This window comes from Phyllobates terribilis, unplaced genomic scaffold (assembly GCF_046119375.1).
Source record: "Phyllobates terribilis strain yellow unplaced genomic scaffold, ASM4611937v1 Scaffold_7__3_contigs__length_470593459, whole genome shotgun sequence".
Lineage (NCBI taxonomy): Eukaryota > Metazoa > Chordata > Amphibia > Anura > Dendrobatidae > Phyllobates > Phyllobates terribilis.
Window position 1 is genome coordinate 401,415,687 of NW_027362767.1, and position 26,478 is coordinate 401,442,164.

The 26,478-nt window shown below is 48.9% G+C and overlaps 1 protein-coding gene across 1 annotated transcript in view; it reads left to right on the forward strand.

The window, feature by feature from the left end:
• Positions 1–2,674: 2,674 nt before the first annotated feature.
• LOC141155025 (calpain-1 catalytic subunit-like) overlaps positions 2,675–26,478 on the forward strand; it is a 50,822-nt gene continuing 27,018 nt past the window's right edge. Inside the window, exons 1-2 of the mRNA XM_073641626.1 lie at positions 2,675–2,989; positions 18,494–18,563. Of these exons, the coding sequence (XP_073497727.1) occupies positions 2,756–2,989; positions 18,494–18,563 (304 nt within the window). The 5' untranslated portion in view covers positions 2,675–2,755. The remainder of the gene's footprint in view (positions 2,990–18,493; positions 18,564–26,478) is intronic.

Below are 26,478 nucleotides of genomic sequence, written 5' to 3' on the forward strand. Positions count from 1 at the left end.
CGCCAGTGGCGACTTTGCCAATCCTGGTGTTCTGTGGCAAATGCCAAGTGTCCTGCACGGTGTTGGGCTGTGAGCACAACCCCCATCTGTGGACGTCGGGCCCTCATACCACCCTCATGGAGTCCATTTCTAACCGTTTGTGCAGACACATGCACATTTGTGGTCTGCTGGAGGTCATTTTGCAGGTCTCTGGCACTTCTCCTCCTGTTCCTCCTTGCACAAAGGTGGAGGAAGCGGTCCTGCTGCTGGGTTGTTGCCCTTCTACGGCCCCCTCCACGTCTCCTGGTGTACTGGCCTGTCTCCTGGTAGCGCCTCCATCCTCTGGACACTACGCTGACAGACACAGCAAACCTTCTTGCCACAGTTCGCATTGATGTGCCATCCTGGATGAGCTGCACTACCTGAGCAACTTCCGTGGGCTGTAGAGTCCGTCTCATGCTACCACGAGTGTGAAAGCACAACCAGCATTCAAAAGTGACCAAAACATCAGTCAGAAAGCATTGGTACTGAGATGTGGTCTGTGGTCCCCACCTGCAGAACCACTCTTTGATGGAGTGTGTCTTGATAATTGCCAATAATTTCCATCTATTGTCTATTCTATTTGCACAACAGCATGTGAAATTGATTGTCAATCAGTGTTGCTTCCTAAGTGGACAGTTTGATTTCACAGAAGTTTGATTTACTTGGCGTTATATTCTGTTTTTTTTTAAGTGTTTCCTTTATTTTTTTGAGCAGTGTATATTAAAAGACAATACCCAGGAATCTTGACACAAAGAAAAGCCTAAAGTGCAAGTGCTTAAATTATCAACCAGTGCTCAATAAAAAATGGTTGGATCTCACCACGTAGATGGTTTATTCCGGGAGCAGGAGACTGGTAGAACAGGAGCTGACATTACCCATGATGGACACATAGAACTGGGAATGTACACAACACATCAAACTCCCCTATTGTGCCCCTGCATTGCTCCCGCCCTTATAAGGGCAGACCCCAAGTGTAAGCTAATGTACCCCACCACAGCAGGAAAATCTATCCTGTATATGAATTCTATCCCTATTATATTTGGATGTTGTGTACATTCCCAGTTCTGTGTGCCCATCATGGGTACTGTCAGCTCCTGTTCTACCAGTCTCCTGCTCCCGGAATAAACCATCTATGTGGTGAGATCCAACCATTTTTTATTGAGCACTGGTTGATAATTTAAGCACTTGCACTTTAGCCTTTTCTTTGTGTCAAGATTCCTGGGTATTGTCTTTTAATAAATATCATTAAAGATTATATTTTATTGTATTTACATACTCTACACTCTCTCCTGCTGAATACGCTGATATTATTGTGAGACTTGTCATAGGGACGGTGATCATACACTCCCTATGCTAGTGACTTCAGGCTTGCTTCCTCATTAGAGTCTACAACTTAGTGAATATTTGATGAAGACCCATCTATCTCCCTGATGTTACTGCTGTAAATGATTTGGGAAGACTGAACAATCACCTGAGAAGCTAACATTGCTGTCTTTGACACGAAAGGTGTGAATTTCATCATCTGATCCTAAAGACAGCTCACAACTCTGAGAGAACCTGCTCGGTCTCCAGATTTGGTCGCTCTTTAGAGACAACGCCCTCATATAGTGTTTCTTACCTGGTGCAAAAACCTGGAGACAGATTCCCTTTAATTATTGCACCACTATAAAGGTAAACTGCAGTTTCACCCTGAAAAATCACACAAAACTTCCTCATGATGCAGTTTTTGTCATCATGGCCACCCTATACACACTACATTTGTCCGCACCCTTAAAGAGGACCTGTTACTTGCTATAAATAACTAGTTTCTTACCTGCTCCTCTCCGTTCCTGAGATATGGCTCCTTCTTCCCTGTATATAAATCTAGTCTCGTTAGTCATGTGAGTGGAGCCCTTGACTCTTCTCTTTGGGTGTCTTCTTGAGGACCACATCCAATGGTCTTGAGAAAAGGGCTCTACAGAGCCCCATCTGAACGGCGTGATAGCCGGACATGCATGCCACAGCTCCATTCAATACCCTTTGGCACTGCTGAAAAAAGCCAATTGGTGAACTTGGCTATCTCCAACAGTCTTATAGAGAATGATTTGAGATGAGGAATGCACGTCCGACCACCACTACATCGAAACAGTGCATTTCAGATGTCTATTCTTGGTATCGCTGGTTGGACTAGGCACTGGCTAGTCTTGATCAAGTAGTGAAATGCTCAAGTGCTCGGTACTTGAATTGAGCACGTCGGAAACTCGGACGCGCTTGACTCAAGCAGTGAGCATAATGGAAGTCAATGGAAAACTCAAGTCTCTCTTGCTCTTCGCCCAGCTCAGATAATTCACTTATGGGGATTCAATCACTAGAGAAGCACGCGATACTCATCAGTAGCGCTTGCAGTTCCTACCTCTTCAAGGATCTGTAATGCCTATGTGGGTGGTATGAAAACCAGAAGTACCGTAATTCGCTACAAATATTCATAATTTCTAAAACATATTTACAGTTGTGATGTCATCATTGAACGTGATGTCACCAGCTGCTGGTTGCTTTTGCCCCAGCTTTTCCTTTTCTCGTTAAGACTGTTGAGTTTCCATTGATTTTGTTAATTGTGATAGGCAGGGAAACTGCACATTGTACAGACAGGTAGACGGCTTATCATTCTTCAATGCTCTTTGTCACCTGACCACTCCCTCCTCTCCGGGACACATATACACCTGCGGCAGCTACTCTAGTGGCCTCAGTGCTCACCATGGCCTCTACCCCTATAACTGTGCGTCTGGTGCATGATGAAAGACCTGCTCTGATCAAGAGGAATATTGATCCCTACCTAGGACAAGACTACCAGATCCTGCTGCAGGAGTGCTTGCAGAAAAAGACCCTTTTTCAGGACCCACATTTTCCCGCAGGTCCTGCTTCTTTGGGGTACAACCAATTAGGACCATGGTCACCCCAAACCAGAGGGATCCAGTGGAAGAGACCTCAGGTACGGAGTCAGGATGGGGATTAGGGCTGAATACACAGAGCGTACAAATAATAATCTTGTCTGCAAAGTCTCAGGCTCAAAAATGTTACTGGTGAATTTTTTACAGATATTTCTAGATATTTTGGAAACAGCTTAAAATATTTCCCATTAATTCTATCTACCTGTTCTGTTCTAATGTTAGATCTTAATCTTTTCTAACCTGCCATATGGCTAGTTACTCATCTCTCTGAGAGTCCAGAAGGGCAATTTTGCTTTCAGGAGTCTAGGAAAGCTGGGTGACAAGCCCTACGGGAACTATAATGGCAACCGTATAGTTTTGCACCAAGGTTTCCTAGTAATATATACAATTAAAGGGTTTGTACCAAGATTTGACGTAACTTCTTGATCACTTGGCGTCCAACTCCTGGGACCCCCTAAGAGCAATGTCCTGAATTCCTTGTCTAAACGGAGCACAGGTCGACTTTACACAACTTTCCCTCCATTCAGTTTCTATGGGACCACCAGAGATTGCCAAGCGCTGTGGGATTGTTGTGGGTCCCAGTAGTTAAAACCCCAACAATCAGGAGTTATTCCCTATACTTATTTTTTACAAACCCATTATGGTCTGAAGGGGATCTGTCACCAGATTTCACAATGCAAACTGCATATATCATTGAAGAGATTTCTTAGACCAGATGAGACTGATTTATTTGCTTTGAAAATCCATGTCAGAATGGTTGTACAATCCTGATATTACAATGACCATTTTATGAGTTCTACGTCAGTGCTCATTTTAATATGAAGGGGTAAACTTTAAAAAAATGAATTATTCAACCTTTCTGATATAAGAACATCAGCCTCATCAGGTCTAAAGGGACCTATTTAATAATGTATGAGTTTGAATTGTGAAATTTGGTGACAGATCCCTTTTAGACTATTTTAAACTGTTTCAAAACTTGACACATTTGATGTTACTTGCCTGACAACCTTACCTGCCCCTTCTATGCTGAATATTTAATGGGGTTGTCGGTTTTCAAAAATACAATTGAAAATATTCAAGATCTCAACCTATTAGGAGCTACTCCAAGGAGAGTTTTTCTTGTTGGAGGACTCTCACATCCATGCATTACATGGAGTTCATTTCTAACAAGTGCCTTGTAATACTTCATGTCTCCTGCGGTGGTGCTGCAGGGATATTGAATACTTGCAGCTGAATTCTCCCAGCGATCGCAGCTGATCACTGGGATATCCTATGATCGGCTGATTGTCTTTTTTTAGTTATGGGAAGGAATTATCTTTGCATTTCTTTCTGTGATTGGGGTCATGGTTTTAGAAAAGAAACAGCCCTAGGAAAATTCTGAATCCTGTCCGATCGGCCAGGCAGTGAGTGAATTTGCCCTTACGGATGTTGCCTATGCGCTGATACCATAGGCCCACCGGAGTCTTATATACAATATTTTCAGAGCATTATCACAGGCTATTAGTAATGGCATGGATCTCTCCTGTTCTACCCGGTGTCATCTCCACCTTCCTTCTCTTATCTCTGTTTATTTTGTTCCCACGCCAGACTCGCAGCGCCCGATTTAAGCCCTGCACAGGTGGCTTCCAGCCCTCACAGTCAGAGTTATTGCAGTGTCTTATCTATTTTACGGCCATCTCGTGTATAGTCCTTGTCATATATATCACAGCCAATAATAACAGTATATATACTACCTGCATAATACTCACATACAGGGCCGGCTCCAGGTTTTTGTGGGCCCCGGGCGAAAGAGTCTCAGTGGCCCCTTTAACACATACCACGATTCATGATGCACAGATATGGCGGAGAAATATAGGTATACAACACAGGGCCCAGCCTGCCCCCTCATCCTTCACATATGCAAACATGCACGCACACACACACAGTACGCAGACACGCACACACATAATACGCAGACACGCACACATACACAGTACGCAGACACGCACACACACACAGTACGCAGACACGCACACACAGTACGCAGACACGCACACACACAGTGCGCAGACATGCACACACACAATACGCAGACACGCACGCACACAATACGCAGACACACACAATACACAGACACGCACACAATCCGCAGACACACACACAATACGCAGACACACACAATACACAGACACACACACAATACGCAGACACACACAATACACAGACACGCACACAATACGCAGACACGCACACATACACAGTACGCAGACATGCACACACACAATACGCAGACACGCACACACACAGTACGCAGACACGCACACACACAGTGCGCAGACATGCACACACACAGTACGCAGATACGCACACACACACAGTACACAGACACACACACACAGTACGCAGACACGCACAGTACGCAGACATGCACGCACACAATACGCAGACACGCACACACACAGTACGCAGACATGCACACACACAGTACGCATGCACACACACACAGTACGCAGACATGCACACACACACAGTATGCAGACATGCACACACAGTACGCAGACACGCACACACACAATACGCAGACACGCACACACACAATACGCAGACACGCACGCACACAATACGCAGACACACACAATACACAGACACGCACACAATCCGCAGACACGCACACACACACAATACGCAGACACACACACAATACGCAGACACACACAATACACAGACACGCACACAATACGCAGACACGCACACACACACAATATGCAGACACACACACACAATACGCAGACACGCACGCAATACGCAGACATGCACACACACACAATACGCAGACACACACACAATACGCAGACACGCACACACACACAATACGCAGACACACACACACAATACGCAGACATGCACACACACACAATACGCAGACACACACACAATACGCAGACACGCACACACACACAATACGCAGACACGCACACACACACACAATACGCAGACATGCACACACACAATACGCAGACACGTACACACACAACACGCAGACACGCACACACACACAATATGCAGACACACACACACAATACCCAGACACACACACAATACGCAGACACGCACACACACACAATACGCAGACACGCACACACACAATACGCAGATGTGGCGCCCCTGAGGATTCAGTCGCCACAGAGGTACTGCACCTCACCCAGAGGTGGGGTGCGTCCCTTCTCTCAGGTAAGGAGGGAGTGCTGCCCGGAACCCCAACACCCATATTCAACACTACACTGCTCCAGGCCGGCTGGAAGGGCAAGATGCAATGTGTTTTCTGCTGAGCCCTGTCCCTGGCTGGAGTGGGGGGAACCAAAGAGAGGGGGAACCAGTAGTGGGTGTGGGTGGAGGAAGTAGTTAGGGGGAGCACTTGTAGAAGGAAGTATAGAATGGGAAGCCATCTTAGGGAGGTAGAGCAGTTCAGAAGAACAGTTCAGGAAGACAGTCAGGGAGCAGAGTCTCTTTAGGAGCTCTGCTCCACAAGTGGGGCCTAGTGATAGAGGCCCAGGAGGGGAGCAGAGGAGTAGGCTCCGATATACAGAAGGGATCCTAGGGGGTACGACGAGTGCAAGACAGCACCCGTACGCCCCGAATCTGTCAGAAGACAGAGGGATCGTAGGCCGCAGGTTTTTGTGGGCCCCGGGCGAAAGAGTCTCAGTGGGCCCCTTTAACACATACCACGATTCATGATGCACAGACACGGCGGAGAAATATAGGTATACAACACAGGGCCCAGCCTGCCCCCTCATCCTTCACATATGCAAACATGCACGCACACACACACAGTACGCAGACACGCACGCACACACACAGTACGCATGCACACACACACAGTACGCAGACACGCACACATACACAGTACGCAGACACGCACACACACAATACGCAGACACGCACACACACAGTACGCAAACACACACACACAATATGCAGACACGCACACACGCACACAGTACGCAGACACGCACACACACAGTGCGCAGACATGCACACACACAGTACCCAGATACGCACACACACACAGTACGCAGACACGCACACACACACAGTACGCAGACACGCACAGTACGCAGACATGCAAGCACACAATACGCAGACACGCACACACAGTACGCAGACACACACACACAGTACGCAGACACACACACACAGTATGCAGACACGCACACACAGTACGCAGACATGCACGTACACAATAAGCAGACACGCACACACAGTACGCAGACACGCACACACACAATACGCAGACACGCACACACACAATACGCAGACACACACAATACACAGACACGCACACAATACGCAGACACGCACACACACACAACACGCAGACACACACAATACGCAGACACGCACACAATACGCAGACATGCACACACACACAATACGCAGACACACACACAATACGCAGACACACACAATACGCAGACACACACAATACGCAGACACACACAATACGCAGACACGCACACACACACAATACGCAGACACACAATACGCAGACACGCACACACACACAATACGCAGACACGCACACACACACAATACGCAGACACGCACACACACAATACGCAGACATGCACACACACAATACGCAGACACGCACACACACACAATATGCGGACACACACAATACCCAGACACACACACAATACGCAGACACGCACACACACACAATACGCAGACACGCACACACACAATACGCAGATGTGGCGCCCCTGAGGGTTCAGTCGCCACAGAAGTACTGCACCTCACCCAGAGGTGTGGTGCCTCCCTTCTCTCAGGTAAGGAGGGAGTGCTGCCCGGAACCCCAACACCCATATTCAACACTACACTGCTCCAGGCCGGCTGGAAGGGCAAGATGCAATGTGTTTTCTGCTGAGCCCTGTCCCTGGCTGGAGTGGGGGGAACCAAAGAGAGGGGGAACCAGTAGTGGGTGTGGGTGGAGGAAGTAGTTAGGGGGAGCACTTGTAGAAGGAAGTATAGAATGGGAAGCCATCTTAGGGAGGTAGAGCAGTTCAGAAGAACAGTTCAGGAAGACAGTCAGGGAGCAGAGTCTCTTTAGGAGCTCTGCTCCACAAGTGGGGCCTAGTGATAGAGGCCCAGGAGGGGAGCAGAGGAGTAGGCTCCGATATACAGAAGGGATCCTAGGGGGTACGACGAGTGCAGGACAGCACCCGTACGCCCCGAATCTGTCAGAAGACAGAGGGATCGTAGGCCGCAAGAAGGGGACCGGCCCCTGGCCCAGTCGTGTAACTTCAAGTCTCGGCTGGAAAAACCGGAGGCTTCTGGCTTATATAGTCAGTTGCCGAACCCTCAATCTAATCCCCATGAGGGTCAAGCAGGTCCGGGAACTCCGAGGAGACAGAAGGGACTTCAAAGCACCCGAGCGGGATTCAGAGTGGGGAAGCGCAGGGCAGGAGGGAGAAAGACCCAGCGTGAAGAAGGTCTAGCTAGGAACACGAGAAAGTGGGGTTCTGCCAGGTACTCCTAAACTGCCTGAGGAAGAACTGAACCCCTGCCTGGTGAACGCAGCGCGACGGGGGAGGCTAGTACCCGTACGGTGCACCAGTGGAAGGGTCATAAGAACTGTGAGTAAAAACTTGGTTGACTGCACTGTACTGCCTCCATCCATTCTTTCATCTGCGCCAGCTCTCCCTCCCCTCACTACAACGCCCAGCGCAACCACCATCTACTACTACACTGCCCTGGAGCTTGCTCTACCTGTGAAGAGCCACACCATCCCTGCTGCCGAACACCAGCTCCAGAGGATTGCTCCGCAGCGGTGGCCCCCTTAGCCGCATTCCACAGGTGGCGTCATGAACTATCCCAAAAAACCCATATAAATCTAAACCCCTTTTTCACTGACCGCCCTGGGTCACGGACCGGGCCAGCCACCGTGATATTCCCCCGCAAGCAGCCATAGGCCCCGCTGCCGAGTACCCCACGGCCCTGGGGGCGCGTCACAGACACGCACACAAACAATACACAGACACGCACACACAATACGCAGACACGCACACACAGTGCACAGACATGCGCATACACACGTTACGCAGGCTTGCACACACACACATGAACATGGTGCACAGATATACACACACAATACACAGACACGCACAGATACATACACATACATATTTGAACACATTCTTAAAAACACATATAAAACAGACATAAATATATATACACAGTCATACACACTGACATACACAGACATTCACATCATACATGCACACACACATAAGAAATATTTTTTATATGGGGATTGGGGAAGCTCGCTCACCTGCCCCCTGGCCTGTGTCCCGTCCAGCTCCTCAGTCATGTGGCAGTGCAGGGCCTCAGGCGTGTCACATGGCCCTGGACTATCAGGGGGGCCCACTCGCCATCAGGGCCCGGGCCGCTTCCCCGGCATCTGTGCAGGACCGCCAGTGCTGTTCAAGCCCTGCTCAGCTATATGCAGCAGCAGCAGTGTGTGGTCAGTGTGCTGCTGCTCCACCAATCAGGCCCAGTGCTGTCACTTTCCAGACATGGCCGAATAGGGGGGTCATTTGAACTTTTATATTATTTTAATTGTTTTAATATTTTTAACAACATTTTTTTACACTTTTTACTGGCTTCAATAGGATCATGTGCCGATGAGTGTGTCTTATGAGGCACTTCCGATGCAGCCATGTTAAATGTCGCTGTCAGAGATTGACAGCGGCATTTAATATGTTAACAGCTGTGCGATTCCACCTGCAGCTGTTAGAGGCACATGACGGCTGATCAGATCAAAGAGATCAATTTTTGTCTCATCTGACCACAGCACCTTCTCCCAATAACTCACAGAATCATCCAGGTGTTCATTGGTAAACTTCAGACAGGCCTGAACATGTGCCTTCTTGAGCAGGGGGACCTCGCGGGCACTGCAGGATTTTAAACCTTTAAGGCATAATGTGTTACCAATGGTTTTCTTAGTGACTGTGGTCCCAGCTGCCTTGAGATCATTAACAAGTTCCACCCGTGTAGTTTTAGGCTGATCTCTCACCTTCCTCATGATCATGGATACCCCACGAGGTGAGATTTTGGATGGTGCCCCAGATCGATGTCGATTGACAGTCATTTTGTATTTCTTCCATTTTCTTACTATTGCACCAAGAGTTGTCTCCTTCTCCCCCAGAGTCAGACTTATGGTTTTGTAGCCCATTCCAGCTTTGTGCAGGTCTATGATCTTGTCCCTGACATCCTTAGAAATCTCTTTGGTCTTGCCCATGTTGTAGAAGTTAGAGTCTGACTGATTCATTGAGTCTGTGGACAGGAGTCTTTTATACAGGTGACTATGTAAGACAGGTGTCTTTAATGCAGGTAAGGAGTTGATTAGGAGCATCTAACTGGCCTGTAAGAGCCAGGACTCATAATGATTTGTAGGGGATCAAATACTTATTTCTCACTGCAAAATGCAAATAACTTTATCTAATTTATGCAATGTGATTTTCTTGATTTTTTGGGGATATTCTATCTCTCAATGTTAAAATTAACCTACCCTTAAAATGATAAACTGTTCATGTCTTTGTCAGTGGGCAAACTTAAAAAAACAGCAAGGGATCAAATAATTATTTCCTTCACTGTACCGTTAAAATCAGAAGTTTACATACACAATATAAAGACACATCTGCATCTTTTTCTCAATATCTGGCATGAAATCAGTCAGAATAAACCTTTCCCATTTTGGGTCAATTAGGATTACCATAATTTATAATATTTGCCAAATGCCAGAATAATGAGAGAGAGAATGTTTTAAGGGATTTTTATTACTTACTGCAAAGTCAAAAGTTTCCATACACTAAGATTACTATGCCTTTAAACAATTCTGGACTGCCCATATGATAATGTCATTTGTTTGGAAGCTTCTGATAGTTTTTTTGGCAACATCTGAGTTAATTAGAGACACACCTGTGGATGTATTTTAATGCACACCTGGAGCACACTGCTTCTTTGTGTAGCATCGTGGGAAAGTCTAAAGAAATCAGCCAAGATATCAGGAAGAGAATTGTGGACTTGCACAAGTCTGGCTCATCCTTTGGTATAATTTCAAGATACCTGAAGGTGCCTCATTCATCTGTACAAACAATTATACACAAGTACAAACAAGATAGGAATGTCCAGCCATCATACCGCTCAGGAAGGAGACAGGTTCTGTGTCCCAGAGATGAACGGGCTTTGGTCCGACATGTGCATATCAACCCAAGGACAAAAGCAAAAGACCTTGTGAAGATGATGGCGGAAGCTGGTAAGATTGTGTCAATATCCACAGTGAAACAAGTACTGTATCAACATGGGCTGAAAGGCCACTCTGCCAGGAAGAAGCCATTACTCCAAAAGAAACATAAAAAAGCCAGATTTATATTTGCAAATGCACACAGGAACACAGACCTTAATTTTTGGAGACATGTCCTGTGGTCTGATGAAACTAAAATTAAACTTTTTGGGCATAATGACCATCGTTGCATTTGGAGGAAAAAGGGAGAAGCTTGGAAGCCTAAAAACACCATCCCAACTGTGAAACACGGGGGTGGCAGCATCATGTTGTGGGGTTGTTTTGCTACAGGAGGGACTGGTGCACTTCACAAAATAGATGGCATCATGAGAAAAGTAGATTATGTGGCAATACTGAAGCAACATCTCAAGACATCAGCCAAGAAGTTAAAGCTTGGGTGGAAATGGGTCTTCCAAATGAACAATGACCTGAAGCATACTGCCAAAATGGTAACAAAGTGGTTTAAGGATAACAAAGTCAATGTTTTGGAGTGGCCATCACAAAGCCCTGATCTCAATCCTATTGAAAATATATGTGCAAAGCTGAAAAGGCTGCGAGCGCTGAGCAAGGCGACCTACAAACCTGGATCAGTTACACCAGTTTTGTCAGGAGGAATGGGCCCAAATTCCCACCAACTATTGTGAGAAACTTGTGGAAGGATATCCCAAACGTTTGACCCAAGTCATTCAGTTTAAGGGAAATGGTACCAAATACTAATGAAATGTACAATGATGAAAAAAAGGGTTTAGTCGGCCACCAATTGTGCAAGTTCTCCCACTTAAAAAGATGAGCGAGGCCTGTAATTGACATCATAGGTAGACCTCAACTATGAGAGACAAAATGAGAAAACAAATCCTGCAAATCACATTGTCTGATTTGGAAAGAAATTTTTTTCAAAGTTTGGTGGAAAATAAGTATTTGGTCAATTAAAAAAGTTCATCTCAATACTTTGTTATATATCCTTTGTTGGCAATGACAGAGGTCAAACGTTTTCTGTAAGTCTTCACAAGGTTGGCACACACTGTTGCTGGTTTGTTGGCCCATTCCTCCATGCAGATCTCCTCTAGAGCAGTGATGTTTTGGGGCTGTCGCTGGGCAACACGGACTTTCAACTCCCTCCAAAGGTTTACTATAGGGTTTAGATCTGTAGACTGGCTAGGCCACTCCAGGACCTTGAAATGCTCCTTATTATCAGAGGCAAGATTACAATGACTGATAACACCTCTGTACACAATTAATAAGACAGGATCCACCAATCAAAATAAGCGATATCACAGCTGACCTGCTCCCCCTTCTTTATTTTGACCTTTTGTTAGGAATCGTGGTTGTGTGCTCCCACCTGGGAATAGAGCAGGTCCGGTGCTATGCTACATCGGTCGCAGGTGCCGCCATTGTCCTGACCCTGGAGGTGGAGTTACTGCGCATGCACGGAGACTGTCCCAATCTTATAATCTCACGTTTTGGTGTTGTAGGACGCGGGACGCCGTGTGTCTCACTGATTTCTCCGGTTGCCAGGCAACACAGGACGCTGCTGTGGTGGGATATTATCCATTCTGCTATTCAAGCTAGCAGGGAGTGTCTGTCTGGGGATGATTGGGAGGTATTCAACACCTGATCATTAGGCGGACTATTTAATCCTGCTCCCTGCTCAGTGCTTTGCTGTTTATTGTGGTGAGTGGTGCTAGCACTAGTGTTGCTATGTTTTCTGGGGTTTTCTCATTTTCTCTTCTGGTTTCACTTCCTGGGGTTCTTGCAGAGGTACTCACCTGGTCCTCAAATAAGCAACAGCCGCGTCACCAGATGCCAGCTGTCCGGCAACAGTTGGTCTGGGAAGGGCTCTGCCAAAGTCCCCCTTCCATTTACTGGGAGCTGGGTGAAGAGTATTCCTGGCCCTCAAGGGCTCACCTAGCTGGGCAGCTTGTGCCAAGGGTGTCTGTGGCTGCGCCTTTGCTGGTTTGGTGCCAGTCTTGCTGCAAAGTGCATAACACCTTTGCAAATGCTCATAAGATGCTTCAGTGCAAAAGATAGGGTTGGGGTCTGACTATTGAAGTTAATGTATACTTCACAGTGTCAGACTGGGCTGCCTAGGGCCCACTAGTAACATTGATTCTGGGGGACCACTGTTCAGCTGAATTACCCTCATTCATAAATTTAGCATTTTCTTAAATGAATGATGAGATGCTGCCTTTGAATATACATAGTGAATTAAGTGTACACTTCTGAACAGGGGCACACTGGGGAATTCACCAGTTCCCCTATGGGCCAGTCCGAACCTGTACATGTGTTGTTTCCTGAAAGGACAGGAAGTTAAGAGTCTAGAATAGTCCCAGTGGTTGGTGTGAAAACGGCAATATTTCTATTTTTATTTGTGCAGACTGAGATATGTAAAAAAAACATTGTCAAAAATATTTTAAAAATATGTTTAACACAAAAACCTGATTTAAACAATAGGTAATTTTTGAGGATAGCTTCCCTTTAACCCTTCCTTCTCAACCTTTTCTAATCTCATTACAAGAGACCAAGTCTTCACCATTTGACCTGATGAAACCCATTATCATATCATAGTACTCCACCATTTCCTGTGCTATATGACATGCTTGCCTTTCTTTGTACATTGCCACAGAATATAGTGATGCATAATTGAAAAAAATGTGGCCAAATCAAGTATTAAAAAATTATATATTTTATGTACAACAACACTGTATATATATATATATTTATTTATTTATTATTTATTATTATAGCGCCATTTATTCCATGGCGCTTTACATGTGATAGGGATATACAGTGGGTACGGAAAGTATTCAGACCCCTTTAAATTTTTCACTCTTTGTTTCATTGCAGCCATTTGGTAAATTCTAAAAAGTTCATTTTGTTCTCATTAAAGTACACTCTGCACCGTATCTTGACCTTAAAAAAACTGAAATGTAGACATTTTTGCAAATTTATTAAAAAAGAAAAACTGAAATATCACATGGTCATAAGTATTCAGACCCTTTGCTCAGACACTCATATTTAAGTCACATGCTGTCCATCTCCTTGTGATCCTCCTTGAGATGGTTCTACTCCTTCATTGGAGTCCAGCTGTGTTTAATTAAACTGATAGGACTTGATTTGGAAAGGCACACACCTGTCTATATAAGACCTCACAGCTCACAGTGCATGTCAGACCAAATGAGAATCATGAGCTCAAATGAACTGCCCAAGGAGCTCAGAGACAGAATTGTGGCAAGGCACAGATCTGGCCAAGGTTACAAAATAATTTCTGCATTACTTAAGGTTCCTAAGAGCACAGTGGCCTCCATAATCCTTAAATGGAAGAAGTTTGAGATCACCAGAAATCTTCCTAGACCTGGCCGTCCAGCCAAACTGAGCAATCGTGGGAGAAGAGCCTTGGTGAGAGAGGTAAAGAAGAACCCCAAGATCACTGTGGCTGAGCTCCAGGGATGCAGTAGGGAGTTGGGAGAAAGTTCCACAAAGTCAACTATCACTGCAGCCCTCCACCAGTCTGGCCTTTATGGCAGAGTGGCCCAACGGAAGCCTCTCCTCAGTGCAAGACATATGAAAGCCCGCATAGAGTTTGCTCAAAAAAACATGAAGGACTCCCAGACTATGAGAAATAAGATTCTCTGGTCTGATGAGACAAACATAGAACTTTTTGGTGATAATTGTAAGCGGTATGTGTGGAGAAAACCTGGCACTGCTCATCACCTGCCCAATACAATCCCAACAGAGAAACATGGTGGTGGCAGCATCATACTATGAGGGTGTTTTTCAGCTGCAGGGACAGGACAACTGGTTGCAATTGAAGGAAACATGAATGCCGCCAAGTACAGAGATATCCTGGATGAAAACCTCTTCCAGAGTGCTCAGGACCTCAGACTTCGCCGAAGGTTCACCTTCCAACAAGACCATCACCCTAAGCACACAGCTAAAATAACAAAGGAGTGGCTTCAGAACAACTCTGTGACCATTCTTGACTGGCCCAGCCAGAGCCCTGACCTAAACCCAATTGAGCATTTCTGGAGAGAACTGAAAATGGCTGTCCACCAACGTTCACCATCCAACCTGATTGAACTGGAGAGGATCTGCAAGGAAGAATGGCAGAGGATCCCCAAATCCAGGTGTGAAAAACTTGTTGCATCATTCCCAAGAAGACTCATGGCTGTACTAGCTCAAAAGGGTGCTTCTACTCAATACTGAGCAAAGGGTCTGAATACTTATGACCATGGGATATTTCAGTTTTTCTTTTTAAATAAATTTGCAAAAATTTCTACATTTCTGTTTTTTTTCAGTCAAGATGGGGTGCAGAGTGTACTTTAATGAGAAAAAAAATAAACTTTTTAGAATTTACCAAATGGCTGCAATGAAACAAAGAGTGAAAAATTTAAAGGGGTCTGAATACTTTACGTACCCACTGTATATATATATACATATATATACACATGAAGCTGCTCTGGAACTGGAGACCACGCAGCTTAGGGCCCTCCTATCTCAAGGTCCAGTTCTGATACTCTAGTTCTCATGTTGGACACCATTTTGCTGAGCTGTAGAGGTCCATCAAAAGGTTAACAAAAACAGAAACTATTCCTCAACTCTCACCTCTTTGGCCGCCTCCCTGTACAGTCCTTGGCTGGTGCATCTTCTTACCACTGCTGTGTGCTGAAACCCTGGGCATGTTCATGCTTGGCCGGGATTTATGTACTCGATAGGGCCTGCGACCTTCCTGCCCACAGTAAGGTTCCTGCGCACGTCATAAAGTCCTGACGTGTGCCATGACTTTAGGACACAACCTCTAGGTTGGGATTTCTCGGCGCACATGCTTTGTAAAGTTGCGATGATGTTGTGATTTGGCGAATTCAATTCTCACCAGATCCTCTCGTCTCTAGTATGCATGTGTTTTTTTGTGCACTTTAGCAGATAAGAAGGGGCTATCCAGTAGTGGACAACCCCTTTAATGCAGTTTACATCCAGTATAATACACTCATCACCTTCTAATTTTTCAGTGAGTTCTTTAGCTATCATGCATTAAAGATAAAGCCCCCGTCTCACATAGTGAGATCGCTAGCGAGATCGCTGCTGAGTCACAAGTTTTGTGACGCAACAGCGACCTCAGCAGCGATCTCGCTACGTTTGACACTTAGCAGCGACCAGGCCCCTGCTGTGAGATCGCTGGTCGTGTCGGAATGGTCTGGACATTTCTTTGATCGTTGAGGCCCCGCTGGGTAGCATGCATCGGTGTGTTTGACACCTTACCAACGACCTTGTTGACGACTCAGACACAGAAACACATAGGCGTGCATCGTTATACAGATCGTTATGGGTCGCTGCATCGCTGCTGCGTCGTTGGGAAGATCTGACTGTTTGACATCTCACCAGCGACCACATAGCGACGCAGCAACGATCCGTGACAGGTCGTATCATTGTCGGGATCGCTGTAGCGTCACTTAGTGTGACGGGGCCTTAAGTCTTCCTTCTAGACTGGGAACATACAACATGTCATTTACCGATATAGCTAACCTGTGTCAAATTTTACTTGGGAACATGAGGACTTAATGTCCAGTACCTTCTGCATTTATTCTGCTTCCATCAGAAAGATAGATTATTTTCTTAATATTTAAGTCATATTATGTAAAAAAAAAAAAACTTCTGTCACTTATCATCTGTCTTGTTGCTTTGCAATTGATGCACCTTCCTTGTAATAATAATTTGCTATTTTAATGGTAGACATGGGCCAGAGATTGTAGCTTTGATTTTTTATTTTGTTTTCCCTGTTGGATATTTTTTTCTGTCTATTGGCTCTTACTGAATAATTAGATGATCTGTCTGAGTTAAAAAAAAAACTATATTTTTTTACGTTTAATGCCAACATTAACGCCTTCCCAACGTCACACATGTAAGTCATCCTCCGGGTTCAGATCTATGAAGTACCGTATGCAGCAGATTATAATCATAATTATATTACGGAGTTTCTTTGTCACTTTACACAACATATGACGCAGTGAGCACTTTTCCTTTAAGACACAAGGAAGTGAGTGCGGAGTAGTGTTACACCCTGGATGGTTTGGCAGGAGCGGCGGCACTTTCTATCGCAGCAGTCTCACCGCTAGAATAAAGGTTTTGTCCGCCGTGTTTGCTTTCTTCTTTATACACTTTATTTGCCCATTTTCAGAGCTGCTGACCACGTCATGTTACAGCATGTACTAACTGCCATGAACGACACAATGGAGGGACGTGGGAGGCACAAAGACTTCTAAAGATCAGAGACATTTTTCCAAAAAAGCCACACAAAAAAACAAAGCAGGATTGTTACAGTCCGCAGACAGCGAAATATGCAAAGACTTCACTTAAAGGGTTAACCCCTTCCCCATAGTATAGGGGATATTTTGCTGATCCCTAGATATCTGACTTCTGGGACCCCTCAGTGATCCCAGCATAGGGATGAGTGACGGTGTGCTTGCTTCATCTCTGCTCAAGTCATTGTTTATGGGACTGCCGGAGAAAGCTGAGTACAACGCTCCACTATGTCCGCCAGTCCCATAGCCAATGAATAGAACAGAGGTGAAGCATGCATCACTGGCAGATCCCCCATAGTATAGGGAATATTTTGCTGATCCCTAGAGATCTGACCTCTGGGACCCCTCAGTGATCCCAGCATAAGGATGAGTGACGGTGCACTTGCTTCACCTCTGCTCCAGTCATTGTTTATGGGACTGGCAGAAAAAGCTGAGTACAGTGCTCCACTATGTCCGCCAGTCCCATAGACAATGAATAGAGCAGATGTGAAGCATGCATCACTGGCGGAGCTGACCTGAGTCTGCTAAGACTCATCACCTCTGCTCTGCCGGGCAGAGACCTGCTGATCCAATAGAAGCATTGGCCTTGCTCATTAAGTGCTATGCAAATGGCAAAAGAGAAGACAGAAGATGTTATAAACCACTTCTGTCATCTCAGAGACTGTGACTGTGCCTGACAGCCAGAAACCTGACCTGCTCCTGCTAGATTGCAGGGACAGGAGCTATAATCCCATGGTAAAAATTTACAATGGAACCAAGCGCCGTAAATGTACAGCTCTGGGTTATTATCAGGTTAGAGCAATTATGCAAACACACAAACATGTTTGTTTTCTTCTAAACACAGTGCCACATTGGTAAACAGGTCATGTCTGGTATTGCAGCTCCAGTGGATTCTATCGCATTCTAATCTTCTCTGCCTCTTTTAGGAGATCACTCAGATCCCTCAGTTCATCAGTGATAGCATGAAATGGACAGACATATGCCAAGGACAGCTGGGTAAGTGTGCTAATAGAACTTGCTGAAAGAATGTGCCAACCACAATGACCAAATAATGCAATTACCAACTCTTTTCTTACAATGCACTCAGTACATACATACCCCAGCAGAATTTTTCCTTTCTTTGCCTTGTTTCAGAGAATATGAAGGATAACAAAAAAACTTTTTCTCCACTCATGGTTATTGGTTGGGTGAAGCCATTTATTGTCAAACTACTGTGTTTTCTCTTTTTAAATATTAATGACAACCAAAAACATCCAAATGGCCCCGATCAAAATTTCACATACCCCAGTTCTTAATACCGTGTATTGCCCCCTCTAACATCAATGACAGCTTGAAGTCTTTTGTGGTAGTTGTGGATGAGGTTCTTTATTTTCTCAGATGGTAAAGCTGCCCATTCTTCTTGGCAAAAAGCCTCCAGTTCCTGTAAATTCCTGGCCTGTCTAGCATGAACTGTGCACTTGAGATCTCCCCAGAGTGGCTCAATGATATTGAGGTCAGGAGACTGAGATGGCCACTCCAGAACCTACACTTTGTTCTTCTGTAGCCAATAACTGGTCGACTTGGCCTTGTGTTTTGGATCGTTGTCATGTTGGAACGTCCAAGTACGTCCCATGCGTTGCTTCCGGGCTGATGAGTGCAAATTTGCCTCCAGTATTTGCTAAAATCGTGCTGCATTCATCTTTCCTTCAACTGTTACCAAGTTTCCTGTGCCTTTGTAGCTCACACATCCCCAAAACATCAGCGATCCACCTCCGTACTTTTAGGAATGGTGTTTGTGATGAAAGCCGGCCGGTGGGTGCAGCTCTCTGGCGCCCCCTTACCTCTCAGGTCAGTCAAGGTACTGCACCTAGAGAAAGTAGTGCCAGGAAGCTGCAACCAGCGCAGGGAACACGGTAGTGTGTTATCCCTTCAACGTCACTAAACCGTAACGTCACTACACAGCACAACTCGCTAGCGCCCTCTTAGCCTCAGGTCAGTCAAGGAACTGCACCTAGGATAAGCGGTCGCCAGGGAGACTGTCCTGTAACCTACTGGGTATCGGGGCCCTCTGTAGTGAGGGCGGTATATATATCTTCCTTGGCCGCGCCAGGAATATATATATCTGAACCTCCGACCGTCACTACCAGCCTTCCCCAATCCCCAGTTGGTATGCTGCCACCAGTCCCTATTTTAGATATACGCCCAGTCCGTGAATGGGCCTATATCGGGTCAGGAACCAACCCTGGGTAGCGTTTTTGGCTTGAGCCGAGCTCACACGGACGTGCGTTCGTTATGCAGAATAAAAGGCAGGCCCACAATTACTTGAGGTAATTGATTATAATAATACACTAGATACACGATATACAACTAAATATACACAGGTATAAGGTCAGGCTAAACTATACAACAATGGAATACAACACACAGAATCACCACAGCATATCAGTTACCGGTTTCTTGATTTTCTTGTGACGCAGGGAGAGGATTCTGCGGTCGCAGGCACGGTTCTTTGTTACAGGCTGAGGCCTACCACCGCATGGTCAAACTGCTCCTCCCCTTGGTGGCCTCAGCTGGTGCTCAGATGTTCAGCACACCACTCTTGGGTCAAAAACTGACTTGTCTCTTGTCTGTCCTGCTATCTTACCTGCCCCGTCCCGCCCACTGCTGGTGAGGTCAGCTGGCTCAGTCTCCACCCTCAGGTCTAACTTCGATCAGAAGCCCAAATTCTATGGAACCCAATAACTTCTTCTGGGATGGTCTCATGATACCCCCAGGGGTTCCCATGGATTCGGGCCGCCGTAACCGACCTTTTGATATCAATTATGATACCATACGGTCCTCAGGAATGGCTCCGCGCTATATCTTGGCTTCCAGAGCACGTACAAACGTCTACCGCGGAGGCTTGTGTGCGCAATGGCTCCGGGACGCCGTGATATTTTTTTATTGGCCCATCCCATGCAACATGCGTGTACTTTTCATGTTTCTATATCTTATGCCTCCATGCTTGTGACAGACAAAGAAACTAGTCCTATGGGACAAATGGTCAGGTACAGATAGACGAAGCACCCCCCCCTGCTGGCTGTGTTTCCTCTCGAAGTCTTTGAAGCTCCTAGCATTCAAGTGTTAAGTAGGCCCTGGATGGGGGAAACTATCTAGTTGACGTTTTAACAGAAGGTCCCAAGGGTGGGGGCTGCTGAAGTGTGGCCATCCCTGGATATGATTTATCATTACCAAGATGGCGGCTACAGGTTCATCACACCTCCCCCTATACGAGGGCGCGAGGGGGTAGCACATTCCTGTGTTCCCCCGTGCGTCCTTCTGCACCCTCCCCTTGCCGGGATAACCCGTCAGCGTTACCGTGGTCACGGCCTCTTCTGTGGCGAATGGAGAAGTGGTACTGCTGGAGAGCGAGGCTCCAGCGTAGCAACCTGCCATTCGACCCAGAGACCGTGTGTAACCAGCTGAGGGGGTTGTGGTCCGTCTCCACGGTGAAATGGCTCCCGTACAAGTAGGGCTGCAGACGCTGCAGGGCCCATACAATTGCCAGGCATTCTTTTTCCACCGTGGAGTAAGCCACCTCCCGGGGCAGTAGCTTCCTGCTCAGGTACAAGACAGGATGTTCCTGGCCTGTCGTGTTGACCTGACTTAGCACAGCACCGAGGCCAAAGTCACTGGCGTCGGTCTGTACCACAAACGGCCGGTCGAAGTCGGCAGCTTGCAGTACAGGGGAGCTACTTAGGGCGGCCTTGAGTGCCCCGAAAGCTGTCTCGCAGGCGACTGTCCAGTCGACTGCGACGGGCAGCTTCTTCTTGGTGAGGTCCGTCAGGGGCTTGGCCAGGGTGCTATAGTGTGGGACGAACCTCCTATAGTACCCGGCGGTCCCCAAGAAGGACATCACCTGCTTTTTGGTCCTAGGAGTGGGCCAGGATGCGATGGCATCCACTTTCCCCGGTTCTGGCTTCAGAACCCCCCCGCCTACCCGGTGACCCAGGTAGAGGACCTCACTCATGCCCAGCTGGCACTTTTCCGGCTTGATGGTCAAGCCTGCCCGGTGGATCCGACCGAGCACCTGCCGCAGGTGCTCTAGGTGATCCTCCCAAGTGGGACTGAAGACTGCAATATCGTCCAAGTACGCAGCCGCGTACCCTTCAAGTCCCTCAAGCAGCGTATTGACCATCCGCTGAAAAGTGGCAGGGGCATTCTTCATGCCGAATGGCATCACTGTGGACTCGTACAGTCCAAAAGGGGTGATAAAGGCAGAGCGTTCCCTTGCCGCGGGGGTCAGAGGAATCTGCCAGTACCCCCGGCTCAGATCCATGATGGTCAGGTACTTAGCCCCGGCCATCCGATCGAGCAGGTCATCGATGCGTGGTATGGGGAACGCATCGGTGGCCGTTACAGCGTTGAGCCCCCGGTAGTCCACGCAGAACCGTGTAGTTCGGTCCTTCTTTGGTACGAGGACTACAGGCGAGGCCCACGCGCTGCTGGATGCCTGGATCACCCCCAGCTTCAGCATCTCGTCTATCTCTTGGCGCATGTTTCCCTGCACCTCGAAAGAGACCCGATATGCTGAACGCCGGATCGGCGGGTGATCGCCAGTGTCCACGTTGTGGACAGCCATCTCAGTCCTTCCGGGCAGGCTGCTGAACAGCCCCCGGAAGGGGTGCAGGGTGGTCCCCAGCTGGGACCGTTGGTCCTCCGTGAGCTGGTGGCCAACCCCCACATCCTCGATGGACCCACCCGCCTTGGCTTGGGTGAGCAGATCCAGGAGGGTTTCTACCTCTCCTTCCTCGGGAAGGTTGCACACTGGGTGGGCAGTCGCTTCCCGCTCATGATGAGCCTTCATCATGTTCACGTGGAAGGCCTTCCTCCTTCCACGGGCGTGATCCAGGGTGACCAGATAGGTGACGGCATTGAGTTTCTGGTGCACGAAGTAGGGACCTTCCCAGGCTGCCTGAAGCTTGTTCTGTGGTACGGGGACCAGTACCCACACCTTTTGACCCACCTGGTAGGTCCTCTCACAAGCATTCTGGTCGTACCACCGCTTCTGGTCGGCCTGGGCCTGGGCCATATTGTCCTGCACCAGCTTTGCCAAGGCCATCATCCTGTCCCGGTGGCGCACGACATACTCGATGACCGACACCTCGGGGGTGGCCAAATCCCCTTCCCATGCTTCCTTCACCAGAGCCAGGGGGCCCCGTACCCGTCGCCCGTACAGGAGCTCAAAGGGGGAGAACCCCGTTGAGGCCTGCGGAACCTCCCGGTAAGCAAATAGGAGGTGTGGGAGGTAACGCTCCCAGTCTCTCCCGTGGGAGTCGACCAACATCTTAAGCATCTGCTTTAAGGTGCCATTGAACCGCTCACACAGGCCATTAGTCTGTGGGTGATACGGGCTGGCCACCAGATGTTGCACCTGCATTTGCTTACAGAGGGACTCCATCAGCCGCGACATGAACTGGGTCCCTCGGTCGGTGAGCATTTCTTGGGGGAAACCCACTCTGGAGAAGATCTCCAGTAAGGCGGTAGCCACCTTGTCGGCCCGAATGGACGACAAAGCTACCGCTTCCGGGTACCGGGTGGCATAGTCCACTACCGTGAGTATGAAGCATTTCCCGGAGTGGCTGGGAGTGGACAGAGGTCCAATAAGATCCACAGCGACCCTCGAGAAAGGCTCTTCGATGATTGGCAGAGTTACCAGTGGGGCTTTGGGGCGCGGCCCCGCCTTCCCCACCCTCTGACAGGTGTCACACGAACGGCAGTAGGCACCCACCGCGGCTCCCATCCCAGGCCAGTAGAAATGCTGAGCTATCCTGGCCTTGGTTTTAGCGATCCCTAGGTGTCCGGCCATCGGAATCTCGTGTGCGATCCGCAACAATTCCGCCCTGAACGGATAGGGTACCACTAACTGTCGGTCCCTGGGCCACGCCTCCGGTGAACCCTGCTGGACCGTTACCCGGTACAGCCGTCCCTGGTCCCAGACCACACGCTCGCAGTCTGACTCCATGGGAGGCTGTGCCGCCTGTTCCTTGAGAGCTTTCAGGCTGTCGTCTGCTTCCAACGCAGCCTGAAATTCCTGACTTGATGTGGCCAGAATCGACGAAACTGCCACATCCTCCGTCAGCCCCTCCGGGCATGTCACCTGGCCGCTGTCTGACCCGGCAGACACTTGGTCAGAAGTGGGGAAGCCGTCGGACCTCGGCAAGGCTCCTTGGGCTCCGGCGCTCCCACTCCTGGTGACAGCGGCTATGACCGCTGTGACCGTGGGTAGTGCCTGCTTCCCCTCTGTTTCTGACCAAGCCGCCCGATCAGGCAGGCTTCCTAGGCCTTTGGACATCTCGGATGTGGGGAACTCCTGCCCTGGGATCTTACCTGGCGGCTCCTCTCTTGGGACACCCCCACCTCCCATGGCCTGTTCCTCCCCCTGCAGTGGGCCTATACTCAGCAGCCTGGATACCCCTGGGAGCCCTACACTGCCGGTAGCTGCCCCCCTCTCCATCCCTGAGCTTCCCTCTACAGAATCCTGCCCGCCCCCTCCCTCACCGGAGGACAAGAGGTCACGGCACGCCGGCTGAGCACCTCTGCGGGCATCCCCACACTCCCCACCTGCTTTCACTAACCCTGTTTGTGTTGTGTCTGTGCAGGTGTTACCCTCAGGTTTCACTCCCTCCTCCTCAGCAGGACGCACACTACATACAACATGGTTGGCATTAGCAGCAGACAAATCAATACACTCTTGGGGGGCCGAACTTGGGGGTTCAGAGGGTACATACTGCGATACTAGACGCCCCAAGTCGGTCCCTAATAAAACATTTGCGGGAATATTTGGCGTTACTCCCACCTCCCGCATCCCCCTCCCGGCACCCCAGTCCAAATACACCATGGCAACGGGAAGTGCCGGCTCCACGCCTCCAACCCCGGAGACGGAAAGAGTCTTTCCTGGTACCAAGTCCTGGGGGGACACCACCTCAGGCCGTACCAGTGTTCGTTCAGCGCCCGTGTCCCGCAGTCCCATGACCGCAGAACGGCCTATGGTGACGGGTTGGATGTTGTCCAGGGACCTACCACCACCCCCTCCCACACACAAAACATTGGGCGCTCTCTGGGACTGGGATGGGGTCTTTTGGCGCTGGGGACACTCAGCCCTAAAGTGTCCTGGTTTGTTGCATAGATGACAACGTCTTACGTCTGGTCCTTGCCTGGAGAGGGCAACAGGGGGATACACCCCTTGTGTTCTAGGGGCCGGGGAAACAGGGGCATGACTGGGCTTACCCCCTCTCCAGGTGCTGCTGGCAGACTTCTTCAGCTCAGGCGCCCTGTTATTGGCATACTCGTCTGCCAGGGCGGCTGTAGCAGAAGCCCCTGTTGGTTTTCGGTCACGGAGGAACTGTCGGAGGTCCTCTGGGCAGTTCCACAAAAACTGCTCCGTGACGAACAGTTCCTGGACCTCCTGGCGGGTAGTAAGCGCTAGACCCGAGGTCCAGTGCTCTGCGGCTCTCAACAGCGCCCGCATATGATCGGTCCAGGTGTCCTTGGGGCCACGCAGCAGGCTCCGGAACTTCTGGCGGTACGACTCGGGAGTGAGGTTGTACTGCCGGATCAGGGCCCGCTTGATGCAGTCGTAGTTCTGTACCTCCCCGGCAGGTAAGTCCCCCAAGGCATCCAGGGACTTACCCCTCAAACGGGGGGTCAGGTATCTGGCCCACTGATCCCGGGCCAGATGGTGCTGAAGACAGGTCCGTTCAAATGCCACCAGAAAGGAGTCCAGGTCCCCATCCTTCTCCAGTAGAGGGAAGTCCTCAGCTCGGACTTTGGACGACTTGGTCTCCTGATGGGTTGGTTGCTCTAGCGGAAGCCCCCGCTGGGCCAGGTCCAGTTGGTGCTGGCGCTCCGCAGCTCGCTCTGCACGCTCCGCAGCCTCCCGGCGCTCTGCAGCTTCACGCTCCGCAGCCTCCCGGCGCTCCGCAGCTTCGCGCTCCTCCTCCGCTGCCTTCTCTGATGCTGCCAGGAGGGTTTTGTAGACGGCATCGCCATGAGACTGGAGACTTGCCATAGCCGCTTGTAAAAGGGCTTGTGATCTGGACAGGCTGGGCTGGGTAGGTGGTGGGCAGCCCACTGCGGGACCGTATACTGGGGACTGGCTCCCTGAGGTGCCCGGGCTGGACTCCTCCTCGCCATGAGTAACAATGTCCTCCCCTCCTGCCACACGGACCGTAGCATTAGCCTCCTGCAGGGTCTTGCTCCTGGTGCCGTCTGCCATCTTGGTAACCGACACCGCTGCAACCCTGAGTTTGCACACACCTTGTTATACTTTTAGCCTGACCGTCTAACGTTGGGCTGACCTTAAGACTCCAGCAGTGGAAGTTACCACTGGCAGTCTTTAGTGCCTGGGAGTAGGGGTCCCACAACACTATTATTCTGCAATCCCACCGCTCTGCCACCAATGTGATGAAAGCCGGCCGGTGGGTGCAGCTCTCTGGCGCCCCCTTACCTCTCAGGTCAGTCAAGGTACTGCACCTAGAGAAAGTAGTGCCAGGAAGCTGCAACCAGCGCAGGGAACACGGTAGTGTGTTATCCCTTCAACGTCACTAAACCGTAACGTCACTACACAGCACAACTCGCTAGCGCCCTCTTAGCCTCAGGTCAGTCAAGGAACTGCACCTAGGATAAGCGGTCGCCAGGGAGACTGTCCTGTAACCTACTGGGTATCGGGGCCCTCTGTAGTGAGGGCGGTATATATATCTTCCTTGGCCGCGCCAGGAATATATATATCTGAACCTCCGACCGTCACTACCAGCCTTCCCCAATCCCCAGTTGGTATGCTGCCACCAGTCCCTATTTTAGATATACGCCCAGTCCGTGAATGGGCCTATATCGGGTCAGGAACCAACCCTGGGTAGCGTTTTTGGCTTGAGCCGAGCTCACACGGACGTGC